The sequence below is a fragment of the Genypterus blacodes genome, unplaced genomic scaffold (assembly GCF_046128005.1).
Source record: "Genypterus blacodes isolate CSIRO-AG114 ecotype Tasmania unplaced genomic scaffold, CSIRO-AGI_Gbla_v1 ptg000112l_1, whole genome shotgun sequence".
Classification (NCBI taxonomy): domain Eukaryota; kingdom Metazoa; phylum Chordata; class Actinopteri; order Ophidiiformes; family Ophidiidae; genus Genypterus; species Genypterus blacodes.
Window position 1 is genome coordinate 1,098,704 of NW_027466916.1, and position 22,835 is coordinate 1,121,538.

Sequence of the window (22,835 nt, forward strand, 5' to 3'; positions counted from 1 at the left end):
CTCCTCCTCAAAGCTCATTGGCTGAGCGGTTGACTAAGAGATGCTTTGATTGGCCATAAAACCTGTCAAGCAAAGTTACCAGAGTTTGCATCCCTGACCACGTGACATGTGAGGTGGCTCCTTGAAAAAAGTGCTGTATATTTTCACAATAATAAATAAACTAACCAATTACTTAAGAGCACTTATAACAATTACTTATTGTGTCTTTGCTCCTTCAGTCGTGGGTTTGAGAAGAAACGGATCAAATATCCATGTTAATTAAAACCTAATTTACCATCAATGTAAATTTTATTATAATTTCATATTTAAGGGCTTATACATCCTTCGCACCCACCGATGTTTCAAGGGATTCAAGCTTCAAAACGCACAGTAAAATGTCTGTTAAGCCTCAGCTCGTATTAAAGCAATTAAAAAAGTAATTTAAACATGATAGATCTTCTTCTTTAGCAAATGTTGTTATTAAAGTATTTTCCCCCAAACTGCACAAGAAAAACCCGAATAAATGAATGAGTCAAGCTGGTTTTAATCGTTGGTATTGGAGGAATGCGTTGACCCAAGAGATGGAAGCCAAGATACAGTGTTGTCATCTTATTCTGCCACCTAGCGGTGTAAATTCTACATTACACGGTTCAAGGGAAATAAAGAAGCATCCATGTTACTGTTGTGAAGAAACACTTTTTATTTTATCAAACTAACTCAAGTTGACGCTCAACTCATGCCACACAGTGTTATAACTGAAACAGCAAATAAAACAAAACCTCAATAACACTGTTAAATATGAGTAAACTCTTAAAGCATAGGTTAAAAAACATTCCTTCTCATGTTTGTGTTGTCATTGCTGTAAGATGTCAAGTATAAAACAATCTGCAGGATCTGTTTCACATCAAACCATATATGTCAATAATTCCCAAGGTGCTGAATCGTATATTAAAGATATCGGATTCCATCATATGAATACTCGTGATAAAAAAAGGAATGTCTTATTTCACATTTTAACAGCTGGATTACAACAAAAGCAGATTCTAGTTGATTCAGACTCCAGAGATCCAAATGTAATACCTATTAATGTTAGAGCACATGTGATACCCAGTTTCTCTACAATGAATACAACCAATTAGTCCATCCAACCAAACAAAAACACCCTGTGCCATGGACAATGGACAAAGACAACCTGCCAGACATTCGCAGGACAATGAGGTCATTGTAGGAAACACAAAATTACTCTTGTTTTTTGATGAGGCATAATCATAAAGAAGCAACAACAAATAAAAGCATGATTCAAATTGTTGCTTGGTTATTCTCTCATCTTTGGGCTAAAACACTTCTTTGCACAGCCAAAGAGTCATGTTATGTTGTTTTGTTTAGGCCTTTTCTTTAATGAAAACATGTATTTCTCTGGTAGGACATGATTTGCTCCATCAGATCAATATGACCGATGGATGGACTGATCCAATTGTTCACTTAGTATTTAATAGCTCCACTGAATAACCTACAGGACCTAATTCTATCAACGTAACTCAATTTTCAGGCATGTGCTGTATGATTAATGGCTGAAAAGTCTGTCTGTAGTCAAAGCACTAATGGCCTTGTGTTTGACAAAGGCCACATTGTGAAGTCTACTGATAGAGCCTGAGCCTCGTCTGTGTTCTTGATGCCCACAATATGCCAAGAGGCTTATTTTAATTGCTACCAAACTCATCTTCACAGTCAACAACAAAAGTCAATGTTGCTTCAGAGGCTTCACAGAGGCCTGAAGTAAACCTGTTCACTTTTCTGAAATACTAATAATAATACTAATGTTGCTTTCAGCTTGTCAAAACAAGTCCAGACAATGAAGTCTGAGCCGTTTTCTCTGAATAAACTAGGCTTGATGTTGTACCGCATAATAGTTCTTGAACTGTGGTCTCATGTGCCCACATGTGAATTTCCAATTATGAATAGATGACCGGGCGTATTATTAGTGAACACGGTATTTCACGACACAGTGTCCAGAGGGCAACACAAACTAGTCACCAGCCACCACCGCCTCACAGAACCACATGGAAGATGAAGATTCTTTCCACTGAACAAACACAAACATGTAATGACTGACCTGTTAGACATTTGATGTCGTTTAACATCTTTAAAAAACCCCACATCAAATTCAATCCCATTCCAAAAACACATCACACCAGGTTAAAAAATAGAGCAAGCAAAGGATATGGCCTCAGTCAGCTGGGAGACGTCCTGAACCTGGATCCTCAGCTGGCGTGAGCTTTGACGGCCCGATCCTGCGCCGCTCCGTTTAGGTTTACAGGCTTGTTGTCAAAGTTCCAGTCCACAGGGTTTAGCAGCTGCATGGTTTTCTTGTGAGTCCAGATGGGGTTCATAACGAAGGTGAGCAGAGACAGGCCGGTGAGGAAGAGGAGGAGAGGGGCCAGGGGCATGCTGGCACACAGGTCTTCCCAGTGGTTCCAGGTTAACCACCACATGTAGTAGGACAGGACCATGCGGCAGTGGAACATGTGGATCATCACCCACTGGTTGGCCTTCCAGAAGAAGCTCTGGGCCCAGCCAGACTGTCGAGAAGAAGAGAGAAACAGTCTTAGATACATCCTTTATTTTAACATATCAGATTTGTTACATCATGTCTTGATGTCTATGTTTCTGTGATTTATCTACACTTGTGCCCTTTCCTCATTACTCACACTCTTGTTGGTGTGAGGAATAAACAGTTTGTCTTGCCAGCTCGTTTTAAAAAACTTCCTCTTTCAAGACTGTCAGGCTGAATTTCATCCACTGACATACGCAAGATCAAAGAGGAACTGAAACGCTTTAATAATCCGAGTGGTTTCAGTGCAATTTGCCTAAAACCAAAAGCAAACTAACCTTGTGCTGCAGTTACAGATCAGTGTAGACGTGCAGTGAGACACATCAGCCTCTTTCAGGTCATCCTACCTTCAGTAACATCCAGGATACGCAGGTGAAGGGCGTGCTCATCTCCAGCAGCAGTGTGACCATGGGCAGGTAGTGACCCATGGAGTCACACACCAGCGCTGAGAAATATCCTGCCAGGGCGAAGAAGTGATGCGCCGCCAACGGGAGGTCGAACGACCCAAACATAACATTTGAGGTGTGAAGTGCAAGGTTCTCAAACATAAAGAAGCCCGTGGCTGTGAGGACATTAAACCAGGACCAGTCCTCCTGGCCCCAGACTTTGTCTCTGGACAACATGGAGTCCTCCGTAAGGGCCCGGAGACCAACTACAGTACTCTGGATGCCAAACATGCCCCGAGTGGCTGCCAGGTCCCAGAAGACCTTCTCTTTGGTTAGCAGGGAGCGGTAGGTGCGGGACAAGGCCAGGGACAGGAAGTGGCAGAGAAGGAAAACGGCAGAGTAGAAGGCGAAGCCGAGGCAGATAGTCTGGAAACGTAAGCCCCATGTGAAGTACTCCGCACTGGGCTGCGAGGGTCCATCAGAGGGGGGCACAGGGCCGGTCTGCAGCCCGGGGTCCATGGTGCCTGAGGGGGGGGGGGCGGTGGAGCTCCTGATGAGGAGGAGGAGGAGAGGAGCTCAGTTGCAGATAGGGCTGTGAGCAGAGGTGGGCTCAGGCATTGTGTGTGGGTCACCTGGAAAAAGGAGGGTCAGGTTTAAACATGCTGCGTCCATATATCAACCCTTCACAGTATGACCAAATAATCTGTCTATTTACCAAAGTCTGAACCAAAAATCAAAGTTGCATCCATAAATACCCGACCAGTCCTCCATCAGCGGAGCATTAGATCCTTATTGGAGAGGACAGTGTGTTCTTTAGGTTTTAGGATAAGGGAGAAACACATTAACAGAGGAAAGGAGACTCCTTGCACAATCTCGATCTGTTAGCTTAAATCTCATTTATATATTAATATTATTTTATTTAGTAAATGCACAGAATTCAGTCATTTAGCGGATTCTGCAGCTCTGAAACTACAAATCAGACCGAATTCTACCCAAACAATGTCGTACAGTTATTCCAGTCTTATGGATCAGAGTGCGGCTCTCTCTGCCCTCAGGCAAATCTGTCCTGACTAACAAACTCACGATTATTCGGTTTTGTGATCATTTAAGTCGACGAATCACGACGCGTTAAGTTTCAACCTGAAGTTAGCCGCTTTGTGTTACTAGCACTCACACAACAACAACAAGGAACAGCGAAGCGGCCATTGAACATGACGGAGTAACAGACATGAAGAGTAAAGTCACGATACTTACCGCGAGGTAGAAACATCCATGAGTTTGTAGTTTGTGTGTTTAAGCAGCAGCACGGACAAAAATACCTCAAGCCACACGACTTTCAATTTGGTCACGTGACAGGCGAAGAGGAAGTCGTGCTCTTTTTTTGTTTCCTGATGTCTCATTGGTCAAAGCGACTCGGTCTGTAAAGGAGCAACGCATCCGATTGGTTAATCGCGAGGTCACGCATACGTGATTGAATAGTCTGTATTTATAAACAAATACATTTAATGTTATTTGACATTAAACAGTACATTGCAAAGCACAGTACAGAAGTTTCAATTCATAATTTTTTTAATTTAATGTCTGGATTTTCTGACGCTTTCTTCGTGTCTATTTAAATTAACTGATGGTGTGACGATAAACACGAGTATTTTAAGCGATCTATGCAAAAGCATTCAAAGAAAATGATGCAGCTGTTGATTGTAAAAACTGCTGTGGTTTATAAATGGCACTCGTTCGTGTTCAGGCTGTGCAATTAAAAAAAGATGCAGAAATGTTTTAATATTTGTTATCACATTTATTTAATGATAATAATTGTAATAACAACAAATGATTTAATGTCAAATTAAACATCACACCTGCTATAAGTATGTAATTATTCCACAAGGTACACAGACTGTCCTGCCCTCAGTTTGCTTAACAGTCTGTCTTCAGCATAAATTCTTCACCTCAGCTTTCAGTTGAATGTGCTGCATATTACAGACATTAAACAATCGATAGTCAATTAAGTTAAGTGTAGTTTAATTTGTCTAATAGCGCTTTGACCTAGAAAAACTGGATTCATGAAGACAAATAATTAGATGAACTGAACTGAATTTCCCCTGTGAATTCCCATTTTGAAATTAAATCTGGCTGCAAAACCAAATATGACAACTGGTCTCAGCAAATCTGCCAATGGACTCAGTATTTCTGTGGTGTGAGTGAATTAGTCATCTGCTGTTTCCTCACTTGCCTAACTCAGATAACCATTGACCACTGTCATTAATAATAATGATACAAATATGATAATAATGATGTTATAGGCCCACTGTTGGTAATAATATTCAAGCTTTGATATATCAGCTCACTGTGACCTGTGTTATTCCCTGAACCGGTGACTGCTGAAGTGTAAATGCAGCATTTTCTCTGGCGGATGATGCAGAGCTCATCTTCATCCTATTGCTATTTTGGTTGGCAGGCACATAAATGGGTGAAATGTCAAGAATATTTTGACACATCCATTCAGTTCAACGTTCCTTCCTTTGAGCTACCAGCAGGAGCACTGCTCTTTGTCTCACCAGCATCAAAGGGCTGTTGGTTTTGCTTGAATACCCTGGTGAGTGTGACACACTTTGTCTGGGAGCTTAGAACTTTAGAACAATAACAAAAAGTGGATTTCAGAGCACTAGAGCAGGGGGGGAGATTGGATTTGTCACAGAGAGAGAAAGCACCACACAGAAACATTTCCAAATGTTTTCTCCAAAAAATTTAATTGCAGAATTATTTACAGGTGGATGACTTCAACAATGATCAAACTACTCAAAAGAAGCAAAATCTTTTCATAGTTACGCTAGGAAAGAACCAAGAGGAAATGCACGAGTCGTTTCAAACTTACTCAGATAATACAAAAATAACCCAAACATACCGAAACTTCAGAAAACAAGACATTGAAATAACACATGAGAGAAGGAAACATCTGGGGATCGACTGAAATAAATCCATAACAAATGCACTGTACATCAGAGTGGAAGTGTTCAAACTTTAACAAAAGCAAAGAATGAATAAATTATAAGCCTACATTCAGAATCAGTATTTTGCATGCCATCATATCAGCTTATAAATTAAGTTAAAAAAAAGTAAAAATGACAACAAAACATAAGCAAGAGCAGAAAATAGTTATGTTTCAATGAAGCATATATTATATATTTATATATCTCTATATATATTTCTTTACAAATAATGAATATTTGGCATTATATTCATCCTCACTATAGATATGATATACAAGAGATGAAAATAGTTTTAGCTAAACAACTACCTTTTTTTTCTTCATTTGTCTAATAATTATAGAGTTGTTTCACATTCCGTGTTGGAGGAAGTGTTTGTATCCGAGGGTCTCCACGAGCCGGACGCTCTCTCCGCTGCGTGGAGACCAAAAAGCCCCCTTTGAAATATTTCACATGGCGGGGGTGTAAAGTTAAAAGCGGACAGACAGTCACACCAGAGGTCGAGACACGTGTTGAAATGACAGACAGGTACTGCACGTGATCGGGTGAGACGGGCGGCAGGGGCGGTTTGCCCACACACACCTGATGAAGGAGATGTGGCTGTGTGAGTTTACAGTAGGCAAGTTCAAGTCAGAAACATGGCACTTGTCGTTAAACGTGACGCTTATGCAATTTTCCCCGCGTTCAATCCTCTTTATTCTCTGACAAATTATCTACCCAGTTAACTTTGTGCCAGGTGAGGAATCCTCAAATGGCCTCAGATCCATCTGCACACCGTCACACGTGCACGGTGGCACATGTGCACGCCCTCACACACATCTAGCACAGGCAGCTGATATAAAAGTCCCACAAGGAAACAGGAGAGTGACTTTACAAGCAGCCTGCAGGAGGTCTCAACTCCTGTTTGAACAGTCGTCAAATAAAAAAACTGAAGAGAAGGATCATGTCTCTGTAGTACAAACACCTGTTTTCAGTTTTAAAATAAAATGGATGTGAGACGGTCTCACGGGGGAACCAGAACAATATCTGTGACACAGACTAACTGCAGCTGAAGTTGGCGTCTCTATCACACTAATCATTCTGCAGTCTCGTGCGACATCTAGCACTGATCTCACTTTGCAATTTGTTTTGCGGCCTAATGAGAAAACAAATCTCGTAGCAATTATATGAAAACGGTAGCGAATACAATTTAGCTCTTAGGTAAATGCAATCAATTCGCTGAAAGTGGGACTCATCAATTTTACAAGTGAAATTGGGTTTATTGGTCTTTGGAATTGGCATTTGAAAACAACTGTGTGAAGGCGTTTATAGGTGTAAAACCAGGAAAGCTGACCTCTATGACATCACCAGGGTTACTTCCTGTTGGTTCACAAGACAACAAGTGTTGGTGCTACAAGTTTAAATACTAAAGATCCTTTTTAGAAAATTCAAAGCACCCAAATTGTGAGTGATTGACTGTACAGCTTTAATATGATGTGACCCCTGATGTCGTGGAGGTCAGTTTCTCTGATGTTTCACATGATGAGACCAACAAACTGAATTGTGGGGAAAACAGTCGAGTCCCCTTTAAAGTGATGCTTCAGCTTTTCAGGGATTTTCAGGGAAATTGCATCCAAACTGACTACTTTGTTTTCTGTACGCTGGAGCATCTTTGGTGGCGTCACCGATCCGTCAGCAGCCTGGCAACGCTCGGCCAGACGCCTACAGAGTGCCGCCGCCGCCGCTGCCATACATCCTCTGCAATTAAATTCCGATGACATTTTGAAATGAATGAAGGAAAGTAAAGGAAATGTACAGTGAAATGTTGATAATGTGGGTTGAACACAGGCGTGTATGGTAGCTTGCACATGTTGCTACAGAGTACTGATAAGACAGGGTTTATACTGTGTGTGTGGGTGTGTGTGTGTCAGAGAAAGAGAGGGTAGAGATAACGGAACACATACCCACCCTCGATTCTATCTCTCTGTTTCTGAATTCGTTGACAGTGTGTGCCACCCAACACACACAATCACAGAGTGTGTGTGTGTGTGTGTGTGTGTGTGTATGTCACTGTGGTAAGATCATTCTCCCTGCTGCTGTCCATCATGGCACAGTGGCAAAATCACTCAACCACAAAAGTCAAAGTCATAAAAAATAGACTTTGGAGCGATGAATCGATCAGCTGACAGCGCGTTGTGTTGTGATGCATTGATTGTTTTGTCTCGTTCGGTATTAATCGATTAAAAAGCAGCACCATGTAGTCGGTTGATTACCCAAGTTTCACCCATAGATCCTCGTCTGGTGATTTGACTCAAGCTTTGGCAATTCGATGGCAACCGCGATAGAGTTTGAAGCTAAAGGGCAGCAGAATTTTGTGAGAATCAATCATCTGATCAGATCTGTTCAGTTAGGACTCCTCTCCTCACATCACATCACACACTGGGCATCTCTGCATCAAATGTAATATCGAGTTTTGACGGATTATATCACACGACGGCCGGCCGAGGGACACGGAGCAAATAAATCCCGTTTCTCATATTATTCACTGTCGACGGGAGACTCACAAAGGTTTTGAGTTATTTGGGACTTGCTGCTTGAATCCATCTGGAACGCTTTTGCCCCAATTTCCTTTTTTATTATTTCCCATCTGTCCGAGCAGAGAGTTAGACGCCGTTAAGACACGCGGGGAGACGATTAATAATGGGAACTTTTAGAGAAATGTAAAAGCTGCAGAACACGTCTCGGATCAGGAGGAACTTAGTGTGCAGGTGCTTCACGTTCCCGATTTGTCAAAAAGCAACAGAAGGCAAGAAAACGCTGGGAATGGAAAAGGAAAGACGCGATGAATCTTCCCGCTCACAATTCAAAAATACAACAGTACTATTGTGAACTTGGGTATGTACATTTCCCTTGGAAATAGAGAGAATTGTAATAAGTGCATAAGTGCATTTGTCTACACATTTTGATCTAAGGATTTACACAAACTTCTCCTACGTTCCTCTACTGCATTGACACGGTAGACATGTTGGCACGAGACTTGCATGGTTTTCAGCTTCAAGTAAATGTCAACAGTTGTGAAAATTGGCAACAAGAAGAGTGAGATATATAGGAAAGTCGATTTTGAAATATGTGCATATATGACGCCATCCTTCCACCAGTCCACACCATGAGGAGATGTTTGATGAAAACCTGACTGGGTAAGAAAGCTGCATTTTTTCAACACTGACCAGTCCAGAGCTTTACAGGGGTCTGCCTGAACCGCTTCATACAGGGGGTGATCAGTGCCACATGCACATAGTTGAGGTATTTCAAGCATTGGCACTTCGCAAAGTTTGGAAACGTAACAACAGTTCTGTGAAATCCATCTCGTCCGTTTTACACTTAACCAAAAGAGGAACTCAGAAACAAAAGGCTCGAAACAGAATCTCAGCCATCGTCTATCTTTACACTATCAAAACGACACACAAGGGTTAGGAACCAACAAACACATTTCGAACAAACGTGAACTAAATATATTTTCTGACTGATTCTTTTCATAGCTCAAAGGCCTGGTTGCTGGTAGGTTTTCCAAGCTGCACTTTTTAAAATGGCACTTTGCAAATGCTGAAAAACTACAGACGTACCCATCCAGGAGATTTGGATGAGAGCTTGTAGGCTGGATGTCACGATCACGAGCAAACCAAAACAGAGACCCGACCGACCCATTACAGACATATATTTCTGCTAACACGTATTCTGGCGACGGGTGAAGAGACCCGGTGCGTCCTACTGACCGAATGGTGTCGGGACGATGGACACAGAGGATGATGAACTGTCGCGGTCAGACACAAGATGGGTAAAGGTGGAGGGAGTAGCAGTCTAGAAAAAGGCTAGTGTCAAGAGTCCTTTCAAGGTAGGAGGCAGGGAGGCGTGTTTGACCCCTGACCCGTTTCTCTCTCAAAGTCTAGTCTGAGCCTCGGGGATGTAAATCTCGATGCTGTCCGCTCTCTCCGACACCGAGTTCTGCCGGAAGGAGGCCGCCCGCTTGGCCGCCATGAGTCGCCGGCGCGCCTCCTGTCGGTGCCTGTCCGGGAGGTCGAGGGACTTCTCCCTGGTTATCACGCTCCTCTGCCGCACTGTCTTCTTTGGTACGGGAGCTGGTGGCTTTGGGGAAGAAGCAAGAAGCGTTTATAGGCGGATGTAGGCTTTGGTGAGTAATGTCAGCAATTTAAAGTGATCGAAAAAGAACAGTTTGTAGCTATGAATGATTAAACTGCAGGGGGGCTCAGGGTCCCAGGATCCCCTGTAAGAGCATAAACTATATATGAACTGTAAAGAAAGCACTACATCTGGTGGCTCTCTGGCTCTTTACCTTCTTTTCTGGGCTGTCTGTGGGCCTCCAGTTGTTGTTCTTGAACTGCTGCAGCTGGTCAAACTTTGTTGTCACATCGTCGATAGAGAGCTGCAGAAGGTCCCAGAACCCGGCCAGATCCTGAGAGGTGGGCCGCGGCATGGCACTGGGGTCCTGACACAGAGAGAGAGAGGGAGAGGAAGAGAGGAAGAGGACGCAGGCGATACAAGATAGACAAGATTAGATTTATTGATCCCTATCAGGACTTTGAGGAATGACCATACTTGTTGTTGCACTTCAGCTTAGAGCCACTAGATGTCCTTATCAAACTCAAAACAAGTATCGACCACCTGCTCAGTCTCTCTGCTGAAATGAGGGATAACAACTCCTGATGTGGACCAATGCAGCCATATTTACCAGAGTCAATGAAATAATAAGCTCTGTCTTCTAAGTCCTTTCATCTCTCAAGCTCTGATATGAAGGGGGCTGAGTCACTGTCTCACACACTCAGCCGCAACAGACAATGTTTATGTTCTAATGTTTTGGGGGAAGATAAAAAGCGTTTGGAGGTCGTCTCTACGTGGTCTAACGAGCTACAGAACATTACCCTTTTGACATTAACGTTTGAGAGAAACACGTGATCTGTTTCTTCTTCTTCTGCCGCCGTAAAGCAGCCCAGTTCTGTGCATTCTAATGCTGCTGGTGTGTCGTACAGATGTGTTATTAAAGGGCGTGACAGACACCCGGGTGGGTTTCAGTTGGCTGATCTGTTTAATTAAAGTTTACGGTGATCACTTCCAATGCAAAGTGCAGCGTGCCGCTCCTGCACACGGTCCAGAGAACGCTTAGCTTCTGCAAAAACAAAATAATCCACTACTTATCGGTGAGAAACACACAGGGCCGGAGAGAGAGAACGCAATGAGGAAGAGAGGAGTGTCAGCTTTGTGTTAGACTGATGAATAAAGGTCAAAATTTGGTGTTGAAGTAATGCTGGGAATAATGAGAATAGAAGCCTAAACACACACACTCGACACACGCCGACACACTCGACCCCTGTGCGGTTGTAGATGTGGCGGCTGCTGAATGGTGCCGCTGCCTGATGGTCCCACAGATTTATGAGGGCAGTTTCTGATACGTCCTCTGTATATGGACCATATGTCATCTTTAGTGGGTCAGTAAATAATTTGTGTGTGCTGTGTGACTGCTGGAGCCGCAGCAGGGAGCGCTCATATATCTACATTAACATTCTGGAATATAAGAGCAGGGAACAAACACAATCTTTTCACCTTTTCACCACAAGTTGTCGGGCCAAAATATGCACTTCGACAAAATACATCAAAACATTAAAAGAGTCACATTTCCCTGTACATTTAAATGAAAATCACATCATTTACTTCAACCCTAAACAAAGCAGCTTCTGTCCTCTGATCTAATCTAACTGATCTGTTTTGAATGCATCACAACGATAACAGCAGATATTACTGAGTCACAACACACAAGCTTCACCAGATACTTCTTATAATAAGTATAAAGTGTGACCTTAATGTTCTTCATGGTGCCCAAACTAAAACTCTGAACAAATCCTAACATCTCCCAAAAGAGCGAATATTAGTTTTACTTGCTATCGTTTCGTCTTCAAGCTTCAATAATCCCGAGCTGACAGATTTGAGAGCAGTCAGTGAGCTTTAAACTGCATGGGCTTTCAATCCCTACAGAAGTGCTCCACACACACACACACACACACACACACACACACACACACACACACACACACACACACACACACACAGACACACTTTGTCTCTCTTAGAACATGTTTAAGTGGGGCCTTATGAAAGTTGACCCTGGAGGAAGAGTGGAAGCAGCCTCACTAAACACAATTAAACATCTCTTTAAGCTTCTAATTTGCTGCCAATTATTCCTCAAATGAAGGCCGACCCAGAGTGTGTTTGCGTGTGTGTCTGTGTGTGTGTGTGTGTGTGTGTGACGTGAGACCGTTTCATGTGTCTGTCACGCGGACAGACGTCGGTTAATGACAAAGCAAACTTGCTTAGCGCCGTCTTCTAAAAGCTGCCTCGCTGTACCTAATCCCCGTGCGAGCCTTGTTCCCCTCGGCTGAACGCTTTCTGCTGCTGGCTGCGAAAAACAGAGACGCCATTTTTCATAACTCTGCACCAACTTCATTTGAAATATTGGGCACTTGGCTGAGATCAATAAAAGCGTTTGAAAACAGTACAAGGAAATACGAGGCAGAGATCCCTGACCCTGTGTGTGTGTGTGTGTGTGTGTGTGTGTGTGTGTGTGTGTGTGTGTGTGTGTGTGTGTGTGTGAGTGTGTGTGTGTGTTCCTGAGCGATGGACTGGCTACTGTCTGGATATTTGTGTCTATTTAAGCTCTCAGTTTCAGCTCTTTCACTACAGCTGGTGAGAGAATTAAAGCTCTTCGGTTTAGAGAACAGAGGATGTGAGGACGCTTTAGGTTTGACTCAAATGACTCAAATGTATTTTACCGTCACAGCAAAGACTCTTTTGTATGGAGGCAGAGAGATGTTACGCAGTGTCATTAACAAAATAACTTGGGGTATGTCATTTTCTACAACACAACAAGATTTGTAGAGAATTAAAGTTGTTTTTCACAAGATAACAGGACGATTATCTCCAGATCTGAAGAAACACTGGAGCTTGTTTACCGACACACAACCGACTTGTTTGCTCCACCGTCACTGCGCTGAATATTGAATCTTGGCGCCACACACGCACGCACACACACACACACACACACACACACACACACACACACACACACACACACACACACACACACACACACACACACACACACACACACACACACACACACACACACACACAGTCGCCTCAGTGAGATGAGAGCAGCTGTGTTTCATCACATCAGATCTCAGACTGAAGCTCTGTCATATCTAAGGTGAATATCTCGGAGCTTTACGCCAATTTAAGTGAGATTCCTGTGTTTGAAGTTGTGTTTCTGCTCCTCTGGGTCATTTCAGGACGACAATTGCAGGAATATGAGGCTGCGGCTGCAATATCTGGGAAACGGTTCATGTTCTTGAATCATCTTTCTTCAGATCTGGAGATAATTACTCTGTTGTGTTGAGAAAACAATAAAACATAATGATACTGCTCGCCCTGCTGTGTTATTCTGTCTTCACTCTCTTGTGGTTCAGATGATTTTTAGATTAGATTTGAACAGGAAAAAGTTTCAAAGGGTCACATTTGTGATCTCTAATGGCAACAACAGAAATTCTCTGTGCCTGGACAGAAAATCAAGCTTTGTGACGGCTGACAGGCGGCCATTTTGATCCCGGCTGAATCAGTGTTAACATGAAAGGCATAACAACAACAGAGAGAATGGAAAACAGCAACATTGAGAGGTAGTTCATTTTAGACAACTCAGAACAACACACACACACACACACACACACACACACACACACACACACACACACACACACACACACACACACACACACACACACACACACACTTGTACTTGAATAGGTTTCTTACCAGGTTTTGCTGACACAGCCAGTAGAATTGCTGGAATTTCTGAGACATGAGTAGCTGAGCGCTGCCCACTGCACTTCGGATTTTGCCCAGGACTGAAACACACACACACACAGACACAGACACACACACACACACACACACACACACACACACACACACACACACACACACACACACACACACACACAGCAAACCACACCATGTTAATGCACAGCAGCAGTGTGTGTATTCTGAAATGCCATCTTTCCAATAGAAGCCTGTCTTGTGTGAACACAGCTGAAGGGAGAGTGAACAAAGACGGACAGACACATCTGTCATGTAGTCAGTTTGTTTCAGTTTGCCCCAGTAAATCTGTGTGTGTGTGTGTGTGTGTGTGAGTGAGTGTGTGTGTGTTTCAGTGGATCACTCACTCTCCTCCGACAGGTCGTTCTCCTCAGCCTCTGCCTCCATCTCTTTACACCAGCCCTCCATCCTCTTGGTCTCCGTGTGCAGCAGTTGCATGAACCAGCTGCCGTCCCTCCTCAGCGCGGGCGACGCCCGGCCCGACTCGCCCGGCGAGGACGCCTTCTCTCGCGGGGACGGAGGCTCCAGCTGCCAGGTGGCCTCGCTGGTGGTCTCCCTGGGGCTGGCCGGCTCGGTGGGGGTGCGGTAATCGTCGCGGTAGCTGAAGAGGCCCTGGGTGCGCACGGTTCGCACGGCGCCGTACTGCGTGGGTGTGCTGGGCTCTGAATGACGCTGGAAGCCTCCGCCGAACTGCAGGCCCTTGTCCTCCATGATAGGGAAGCCTTCTAGCTCCATGTCCGCCTGCACTGCCGCTGTAACACTGTTGGAGCGCTTGAACCGGGCCTGTCTGAGGGGCAGAGGGGAGCAAACACACACATCATGAGAGCTCCAGAGCAACACCAGAGATTAAACTTAAATCCCCAAACCATCATCTCACCCTTTCTTGTCCTCCACCTGGATCCCGACAGAATGGTACTCCCTCGAGCTTTTGCTTTCAGACTCAGAGTCCGTGGCCGCTTCCACCTAATAGAACCAAATGACACAAACCAACACCGGCCCTCATTACCTGAGTCTCCATCGCCCCAGTGTGAGACGCTTTATTGGTTTGGGAAGCGTAACCGTGCACGACCTGTCAGAAGGTAAACACTCCATGATTAATGAAGGCCACAACGGCAACCAGACTAAGGATGTTTGTTGGAAAAGATTTTACGATTGCACAGAAATTAATATGAAAAATGAAGAAGGAAGCAGCGTTTATTATATCGTGTTTATAGACACTTTGTCTATAAACGCCTCGTTTCTCTTACACATGTTCATGCCGAATAGAGTAAAAAGAAAAAAAAAAGGTTCCAGGAGCTTCAACCTGTTTGTGATGAAGCTGTTGCAATAAAAGGAGCTTGTGAAAAAACAACATGGACGCCTGGTTTGCAGGCTGGATTAGAATGTTATGTTATTGAAACGAGGATAGTTTCTGTGTGTTGGCTGGAATCAGAGCCGGTCTGTGATTCAGGCAGAAACCAAGCTTGAGTCCACAGACATCGACTCAGCTGGCCTCTCCTACTCATGCTGGAGTTAGGAGGCACAGATTGCTCTTGTTGTCCCAGAGTATTAACAGCTGCCATGGTTACATCAAATGACAGATCGCTCACATTAACGGACACTGTGGGATGGAAAGGAGAGGATTCATGTTGAGCCTGCATCATCGCTGCGAGGCTCCGGTTCTGATCCTGATCCTTTATGGAAGCCTCCTCGTCTCCCTGGAGCCTCCTCAGGATTCATCGCCTCACTGCATTCTCTGCCATTTTCTGTGTCACTTTCCCCATTTTTTCCACTTTTTTCCATTCTTTTTCTCCCTAATTCCTTCCTTTCTTTGTCTGTCCTTCATTTTTCCTGCTGGCTCACCCGTCTTGCTTTCTGTCCAAGCCTCTTTTTGTCATTTCAGCTCTTCTTCCTTCCTGCTTATCCACACGCTTTCCCTCTTCTATTGTGGCTTTACCAAAAATAGGCTGCAAATTAAAATTCCGCCCGTACAGACAGCCAACATATGGTGGCTGCTAGGAGCAATTCTGTTTCAATTTGGGAACGTGGCTCCCCAAAATGTGCTTGAACATTTCCACACAGCGTTGTTTTGAGCACAGAACACAAGGACTCTAATTTACTCTTTATTTCATGACAAGTTCATTTAAAAGTCAATACACTGGCATGGAATCCTGCTTGGATCCTGCTTGAATCACACATGAATCCCTGCCTGTGCCAGAGGGACGATGGCAAGACTCATCCTGGAAAGTCTATTTAGAGCCTCTCACGAGTCCTCAGCCCGGTGCATCATTATGACCGTGAGATGGAGGGAAAGGCGGCAGCGGCGGCGGTGGCTCAAAGTCGTGAAGTAGCTTCTGTTGTGGGGAAAATGTCAACTCTTCCTTTGGTGCGTCGTGGTCTGTATCATCGCCCGAGGAGTGACATTTTTGGAGAGCCACTTTGTATTCCGTCAGGCCGCTTGGGTAGAAGCTGTTAGCGGGGAGGAAATGAGCGATCGGAGCAGCTTGCCGGGGTGACCTCCATTACTTTGTGTTAGACGCAGAGCGAAGTCCGACTCGCCAAATGAGAATGAGTTTCAAGCCCGTGATGGACGACGACAGAAGCAAGACAAGATGTTCCTGAGTGATGAGAGCTAAGCTGATAGACGCATACAGTAGAGACATACAGGTGCACACACACACACAAACACACACACAGCATCAGTAATCACAGTCACAATGTCAGCACAGGTGCAGAAATGATGAGCGTCAGCATAATGTTGATGTGAGCCGCTGTGCCTTTCAACTAAAACACACAAACACCACCTGGCGACTTTTCCTGTCAGCGCCGGTGCTCGAGGTTAAACACTTTGACTCGCTCTTATTTGACCTCATTACGGGATCCAATTAAAGCTTTTCTCCTTTTATAAATACATCAATCAGCTCTTTGGGACGCGATCAGGTGGGATCCGGGCGGCAGAAGGAGACAGATCTCAAGTGTTCCCCAAGTGTTCCCCAAGTGTTCCCCGAGTGTCGCACCAGGCCAAAGATCAAACAACAATCAAGCGGTCGATCGATACAGTGGCGGGCGGACCCAGCTTAATGATGATATGATGCCGAGGTCAATGGAAGCTGTCAGTGGAATCCATAAATCCATATCTGCTGAACGTAACGCAGATCAAGAAGGCCTAGCTGCAAAACCTCATCATCTGATCCACTGAGCAGGGAAATAATGAGCACAGTGAGAATGTTCAGGAGTCACATTCTAGATGTGACATTCTAGACCAGGTGACGTGTGTATGTGTGTATGTGTGTTCATGTGTTTTGTAGGAGACCAAACTCTTTCACACATCTGAGTGATTTGATGTTTGCTTGGAGATCCTGTTTGAAGGAATTTGACATTTAATGGAGAGAAGCTGCCGGTTTCCTTCTTAGGTCCAGCACTTGCTTTGATGCTCCACACACACACACACACGAATACACACACATTGCTGGAGCCAAACTGAGAGCCAGTATAATCCTTTTTCTTCTCTCTATCTCACACACATTCATACAATAACAGTCATAATAATAATAACTTTTGGCAAATTCACCTGACAGCTATGGCTCGTTTTCCAGACTTCACCAATGAAAGCGTTAATGAACGAATGTGAGTAATTGATTCAATGTTTCTGTGCAGCTCGTCCATGAGTGAGTCCAGATAATGATGGAGGCTACAGCGCTCTATGTTATCTTAACAGGCCGTTACTGTATAATCACATGTGTTGGAGGCTATTTTTAACTCCTTGTTGAGAAAACTGACCCGACCAAACATGATGCTGGATCCTCTCACACACTTTTCCATGTGCCACAACAACAATGAGTGTATCGGCATCGATCGACTTTGAAAGGATCATTTATTCCTTGGCTAAGTTCCCGGCGGCGGCGTCTGACACCGAGCGGCTTCGGCGTAATTCGGATATTAGACTAATCTAAACCAAATAGCTTTCTTAATATCATCTGGAAATATACAGCAGTTACCCTTTAAGGTGCACTTGATTTATCTCACCTCAAAGTTGAACGGCAGCCAATGACATTCAAACACGTCTAAAAATGAGATTAAAGTGGTCCAATTTTTTCCCCCCTCAAAGTGTGTGAAAGGTTTTGCGAGTTCTGAGAGAGTGTGAGAGCGGGTGAACGTATTGATTTATATGAGGGGAAAGGAGTCAAATAATAAGGAACCAGGGGAAATACTAATCCAAGGCAAGTAAATGAAGATGAGGGGGGATAATGATGATGAAGAGGGGGACAGAGATCAATACAGTGAGGCAACCGAAGGTGTAATAACCATCTGATGAAGGAAAGTCTCTCATTTTCCCCCCCTTGATACTCATGAAAACATGAGAAATGGCCGAGTGGCACGTTTGCAATCTTCCCAATCTTTCAAACGTCCTGGAACCTCGACTAGTATCTTGATCGATGAACGAAAAGGAGGAATCAAAGGTGAGTCCAACAAGAGAGAAACTGAGAGAGATAGGAGAGGGAGAGAGAGAGAGAGATGGAGAGTGAGAGAGTGAGAGAGAGAGAGAGAGAGAGAGAGAGAGACAGGACGAGAGAGCGGTGGAGTGTGAATGAGCTTGATGGGGAGAGAAAGGTACAGTAAGTGTGCAGGCGAGTGGATGAACCCTGTGGTGCGCTGCCATTCACTAAGATCTGCTCCAGCATGAGTTGAATCTTAATTGATGGATTGCGGTAAGATGACTCACTCTTTGCTATTTTTAGCCACATGAAGGAGAACACAGGTCCCTAGTTAAATGAGCGCACACGTGTGTTAAGATACCCAAAAACACACATCCGTCCCATAACCCGCAAATAATAATAACAACATACGAACACAGTAATTTTGTTGATTTGTTATTGTTGTTGTTACATTATTGGTACCTGCTGTGTTGTTGCCGGAGCAGCTGGAGCCACGAGGCCGGGCTGGTTTACAGGGAAATTATATTTGAATTAAAGTAGGTCACTGACATTGTCCATTCAAATGCCTACAGATGTGTTAAGTGAGGCCAGCATCACAAAAACAACAAAGGAAAACAGAGACAGTGACCTAGATTGAACGTTATTTCCCTGAAAATTACTGAATTATGCGAAGTTTGCTGCAGTATGACTTTAATATCTGCTGCCGGGGAGCCAGGAAAGGGAGGAAAATGGCATGAAAGATAAAAATCTAGTGATGATAAAGTGCTGCAGCGTATATTTGATTAGTTCAGAGATTCAAGTGAGGAGGATTTGCCAAGACCTCATCAGTGTAAAGAGGTTTAGATGCATTAGGGGCTTGTAAAGATTCAGCTGGTGATCTTACTCCCACTGTTTACTGATAGAAAAGGAGTTAGTAGTTAAGTTATGAAGCCAGTTATTCCTCGACACTTCATAGAGGAGGACTAGACTCTGGACGCACCTGTATCCCTATAGAGGAGCGAGGCGTCTTCAGGTACTCCTCAGCCTTGGACACCAGCACGGCCTTGTCACAGGTGAGCACCGAGCTGTGGCTGTCCGTAGACGGGTGCCGTTTCCCCGCCATGACCCCGGCCGCCTCCATGGCTATGGTGGCGGCCTTGGCGCTGTCCAGGCTGTCGGTGGAGTTGTAGATGCCTCTGCCGGGGTTCAGCCCCAGACTGAGCCCGTCGGAGGCCCACATCCCGCCGCGGGGGAGCCTCCCCTCGTGGTAGGCGTCCTGCGTGGACTCGGTGCTGCTCTGGGCCGTGATGGAGATGAGAGGCTTGGAGGTGGTGCGGGGCGGGACTGGGGGAGGGGCCTTCTTGTAGCTGGATGTGTAGGTGATGGCTGAAAAAGGTGATAAAGACGTAAGAGACTCAATCTGCATCAGAATGAATCAGACCACATCCATCTAAATGTATCAACTCCCCCAAAACACCCTGCAAAATACTGAGACATCTGTGTGTATCTTTGCTGCTGGTGAATCAGTTCTGCTGAGGTTATTTCACACCTTTGCCTCCCATCAAAAACACACTTTGATCTCCTTTCATGGAGCAAATGACTGAAGATGATTTTCAAATATGCAAAAATGTTGGATACACTCAGTTAGCAGAGGATCTGATGTAACGGTGTGTTAGAGAGCAGTGGATATGAGCTTCAGTCCAACGTGACAAAGGACACAAATTGATACGAGGGACCAGGGTGGTATGGAAATATAGGAAGGTTAATGTAAGATAGAAAACATTATGCAGATTCCACAGACTCATTTGTTATATGACAAAACATGATTGAACATAAATATTTTCCAGTGCATTATTTAGCTGAGATAATGAAGTCATCAGCGCTCAGGGACTTTCTGCAGCCTGAGTGCCTCCTGCTGTATAATCTGACACAAAGTGTATAATCTGAATCTATGTCAAGTGGCTTCTGTAGGTAACTGCTGCACTAAAACACTCTTCCTGCCTTTTGTTCACTCTTATTGTGGAGATAATGGAGCGAACAGGTCGAGACAGGGCACCTTTGAAAGGTTATGAACATATATAGTTGAATATTTAATAATAAGTGTGTAGAATGAGGAAGACCATCAAAGCCTTGGAGAGATTTATCAGACATGGATGGTGATGAAAAAGACCAAGCAAAGTAATGAGTGGAGGATTGTGATGAGGAGCTTTTGTTTAAGGAAGGCTGACGACTCTCATCTTCTTAATCTGTGCATTTCCTGTCAGGACGAAGGGGGGATTACCTTCTTTCAAATGCAAATGAGAAAGTGGATTCGGGACTAAAGAACGGGTCAAGAACGCCGTCCAAGATTTGACTGTGTTTTCAAAGAGAGGTTCTGACTGACAGGCGAGCTCCAAACGTGGAGTGTGTAGCAATCAAAGCTGTGTGTGTGTGTGCGTCAGGTGCTTTGGAGCCAAGAAGTAAAAGAGGACAATGAGTCAAGCTGCAGGTTAAGTTATGGGTTTAACAAGGAGGGAACCGTGTCTTAGCAAGTGCTTAGATCACACAAAGCCATTAAGGCCTTATGAGAGCAAAATATGAAAGTTCTGCTGTAGAATTAATGGCATTTCCCCTCTAATGATACTGTAGCCTGCACATTAACACAAAAACAGCACGGAACTGTCTCAAGGAAAGAGCATTAATTTGGTTTCCCACCACCTTTGGAAAGAGTAACATTTAATAATTCATGATGAGAATAAATTCCAGGTTTCACTTCAGACCCACGCCGCATTTTGGCCTCTGTCCTGCTAATAATGCAGCCGTGTTTATTAATAACTACAGACGTCTGGCCTCTGAAGAGCCGTTTGCTCCGGGGTCTTCATGAATCACACAACCTTCCATTCACAAAATTTACTTCTCTGGCATAAACAGATGCCTTATGAGAGGAGAGGTACAAAGACAAAGAGAGAGAGAGAGAGATAAAGAAAGGCTGCATAGGAAACTGTACGGAAAGGAAAAAAGGATAAGACGACAAGGTTTCTCTGTGTGTGAAAGAGAGAAAAGAAACAAACTCAAGCAGCCTGGAGAGATGGAGGGATGGAGGGAGGGGAGGGACGACCCATTCAGAGGGGCATGATTCAGCAGGGGGACCGAAATAGAGCCATTATTAGGCAGCCAGTCGTGTGGAGGGGAGTCATAATTCATGCTCCCATCTCGGCCGCGGCCACATTACTCAGCATTTAGATTCCATCCGACACAAACGCAGCAGTAAAGCATCAAAGCCCTCGGCGATGTTATGTACACGGCATGACATATGAAAACAGAGCGGGGGAGAGAGGAAACCTGCGGCTGACAAATTGTTAATGAAGTGCATCATTTGTTAGAGAAGCACAGCAGAACATCATGGCCACGATGTCAAATCAAAGGTCGGCAGGAACTAAGACACTTATTCACTGTCAAGATAGAAAGCAACGAACCACAAGCAAGAAAACCCACATCTAGACACCTGGTTCTCAAACTGAGGTGCATGTGCCCTGGGTGGTACTTGAAGCGCCCCCTGGTGGTACACAAGATGCTTATGGAAACTTCTGAAAGGAAGACAAACGATTCAAATCTATGGAAATTCTGTGAATGAGGACATTTTTTTGGAAGAAAATGCTTTCAGTTTTGGGCCGCACGTCGTCTCACAGCATAAAGGTTGTGAGTTCAAATCCGAATGTGCTTCTCCCTGCGCATGCATGGACGGAGTTGAACGACGGGGCACTAAGCGTCTCTCTCTTCCTGAGTGCATTCATTACTGTTAAGGAAATGCAGCAGTTTGTCTTGTGGAAGGCTTTTAAGGATATGTAAATGATCTGGAGGGCGGATGGGAAGAAAAGATGGATGGCAAACTCCATTACTGACACCGTCACCAACCGTGCCAACAAACACAATAAATAAATAAATGGAAAAACAGACAAACAGAACAGACTGAGACAATTATTAGTCAGTGACGCAGGATGCTTTGCACAAGTTTAAAGGTGTCCGTCGCTTCGTCATGGCGCCCTCTGCTCTGTGCTGCGGTGTCCTCAAGCAGCCGCTGCCACAGTCGAAGATGGAGACACTCAAAGATGAAAGAGAGAAAGACCGGAAAAAGACAAACAACGTCTTCTTTGTCAGTGAAGCAGCTTGTTCCCGGGGGTTAACGCATGGCAGCACTGCGGTCCCAACCTGACCCCTCACTTAAGAAACACAATCAACCTCTCCGGCTTTCTTCTCCGCCAGATGGATCACAAAAAGGCAACTACAAGCTAGAAATAGAAACATCCAGAGGCGTGACACATGTGAGCACGAGGCTGTGTGTGTGTGTGTGTGTGTGTGTGTGTGTGTGTGTGTGAAGTCAGGAGGCAGACTTTTAGAAAGTGCCGCACTCGTAAACATGTCAAGCTGCATTTGTGAGAGCACTTTAATCAGCCGAGCTTGATCATGACTACAGAGCCTCTTCAGCCAGCAGAGGAGGACTGAGCGTGAAGGAGAACTTTTTCTGTTCCCTGTGCAGCGCCTCAAAGGTAAACTGCTTCTGATACTTCCCCCTGGGCTGTAATTG

At 44.5% G+C, this 22,835-nt stretch overlaps 2 protein-coding genes across 3 annotated transcripts in view; both read right to left on the minus strand.

Annotated features, from left to right (window-relative positions):
• Positions 1 to 503: 503 nt before the first annotated feature.
• Positions 504 to 4,332, minus strand: cln8 (CLN8 transmembrane ER and ERGIC protein). 2 transcript variants are annotated; one of them, XM_076161746.1, is made up of 4 exons: positions 4,231 to 4,332; positions 3,692 to 3,787; positions 2,938 to 3,608; positions 504 to 2,558 (listed from the first exon to the last, which is right to left on the minus strand). In XM_076161746.1, exons 3-4 carry the CDS (start codon positions 3,493 to 3,495, stop codon positions 2,241 to 2,243), a joined length of 876 nt encoding a protein of 291 aa, XP_076017861.1. In that variant the 5' UTR covers positions 3,496 to 3,608; positions 3,692 to 3,787; positions 4,231 to 4,332; the 3' UTR covers positions 504 to 2,240. The 2 variants fall into 2 exon arrangements, with proteins under 2 accessions (XP_076017861.1, XP_076017860.1); XM_076161745.1 differs by lacking the exon at positions 3,692 to 3,787.
• A 5,543-nt stretch (positions 4,333 to 9,875) lies between these two features.
• dlgap2a (discs, large (Drosophila) homolog-associated protein 2a) overlaps positions 9,876 to 22,835 on the minus strand; it is a 118,449-nt gene continuing 105,489 nt past the window's right edge. The window contains exons 9-15 of the mRNA XM_076161684.1: positions 19,256 to 19,657; positions 15,516 to 15,538; positions 14,755 to 14,840; positions 14,225 to 14,664; positions 13,815 to 13,906; positions 10,276 to 10,443; positions 9,876 to 10,082 (exon numbers count right to left, since the gene is read on the minus strand). Of these exons, the coding sequence (XP_076017799.1) occupies positions 9,876 to 10,082; positions 10,276 to 10,443; positions 13,815 to 13,906; positions 14,225 to 14,664; positions 14,755 to 14,840; positions 15,516 to 15,538; positions 19,256 to 19,657 (1,418 nt within the window). The remainder of the gene's footprint in view (positions 10,083 to 10,275; positions 10,444 to 13,814; positions 13,907 to 14,224; positions 14,665 to 14,754; positions 14,841 to 15,515; positions 15,539 to 19,255; positions 19,658 to 22,835) is intronic.

Excerpts from the sequence above, each read along its gene's own strand:
- cln8 (XM_076161745.1), bottom strand. The coding sequence starts at position 3,495 with ATGGACCCCGGGCTGCAGACCGGCCCTGTGCCCCCCTCTGATGGACCC. Across the intron at positions 2,559-2,937 it reads TATCCTGGATGTTACTGAAG|TCTGGCTGGGCCCAGAGCTT; the intron begins GTAGGATGACCT and ends TCTTCTCGACAG.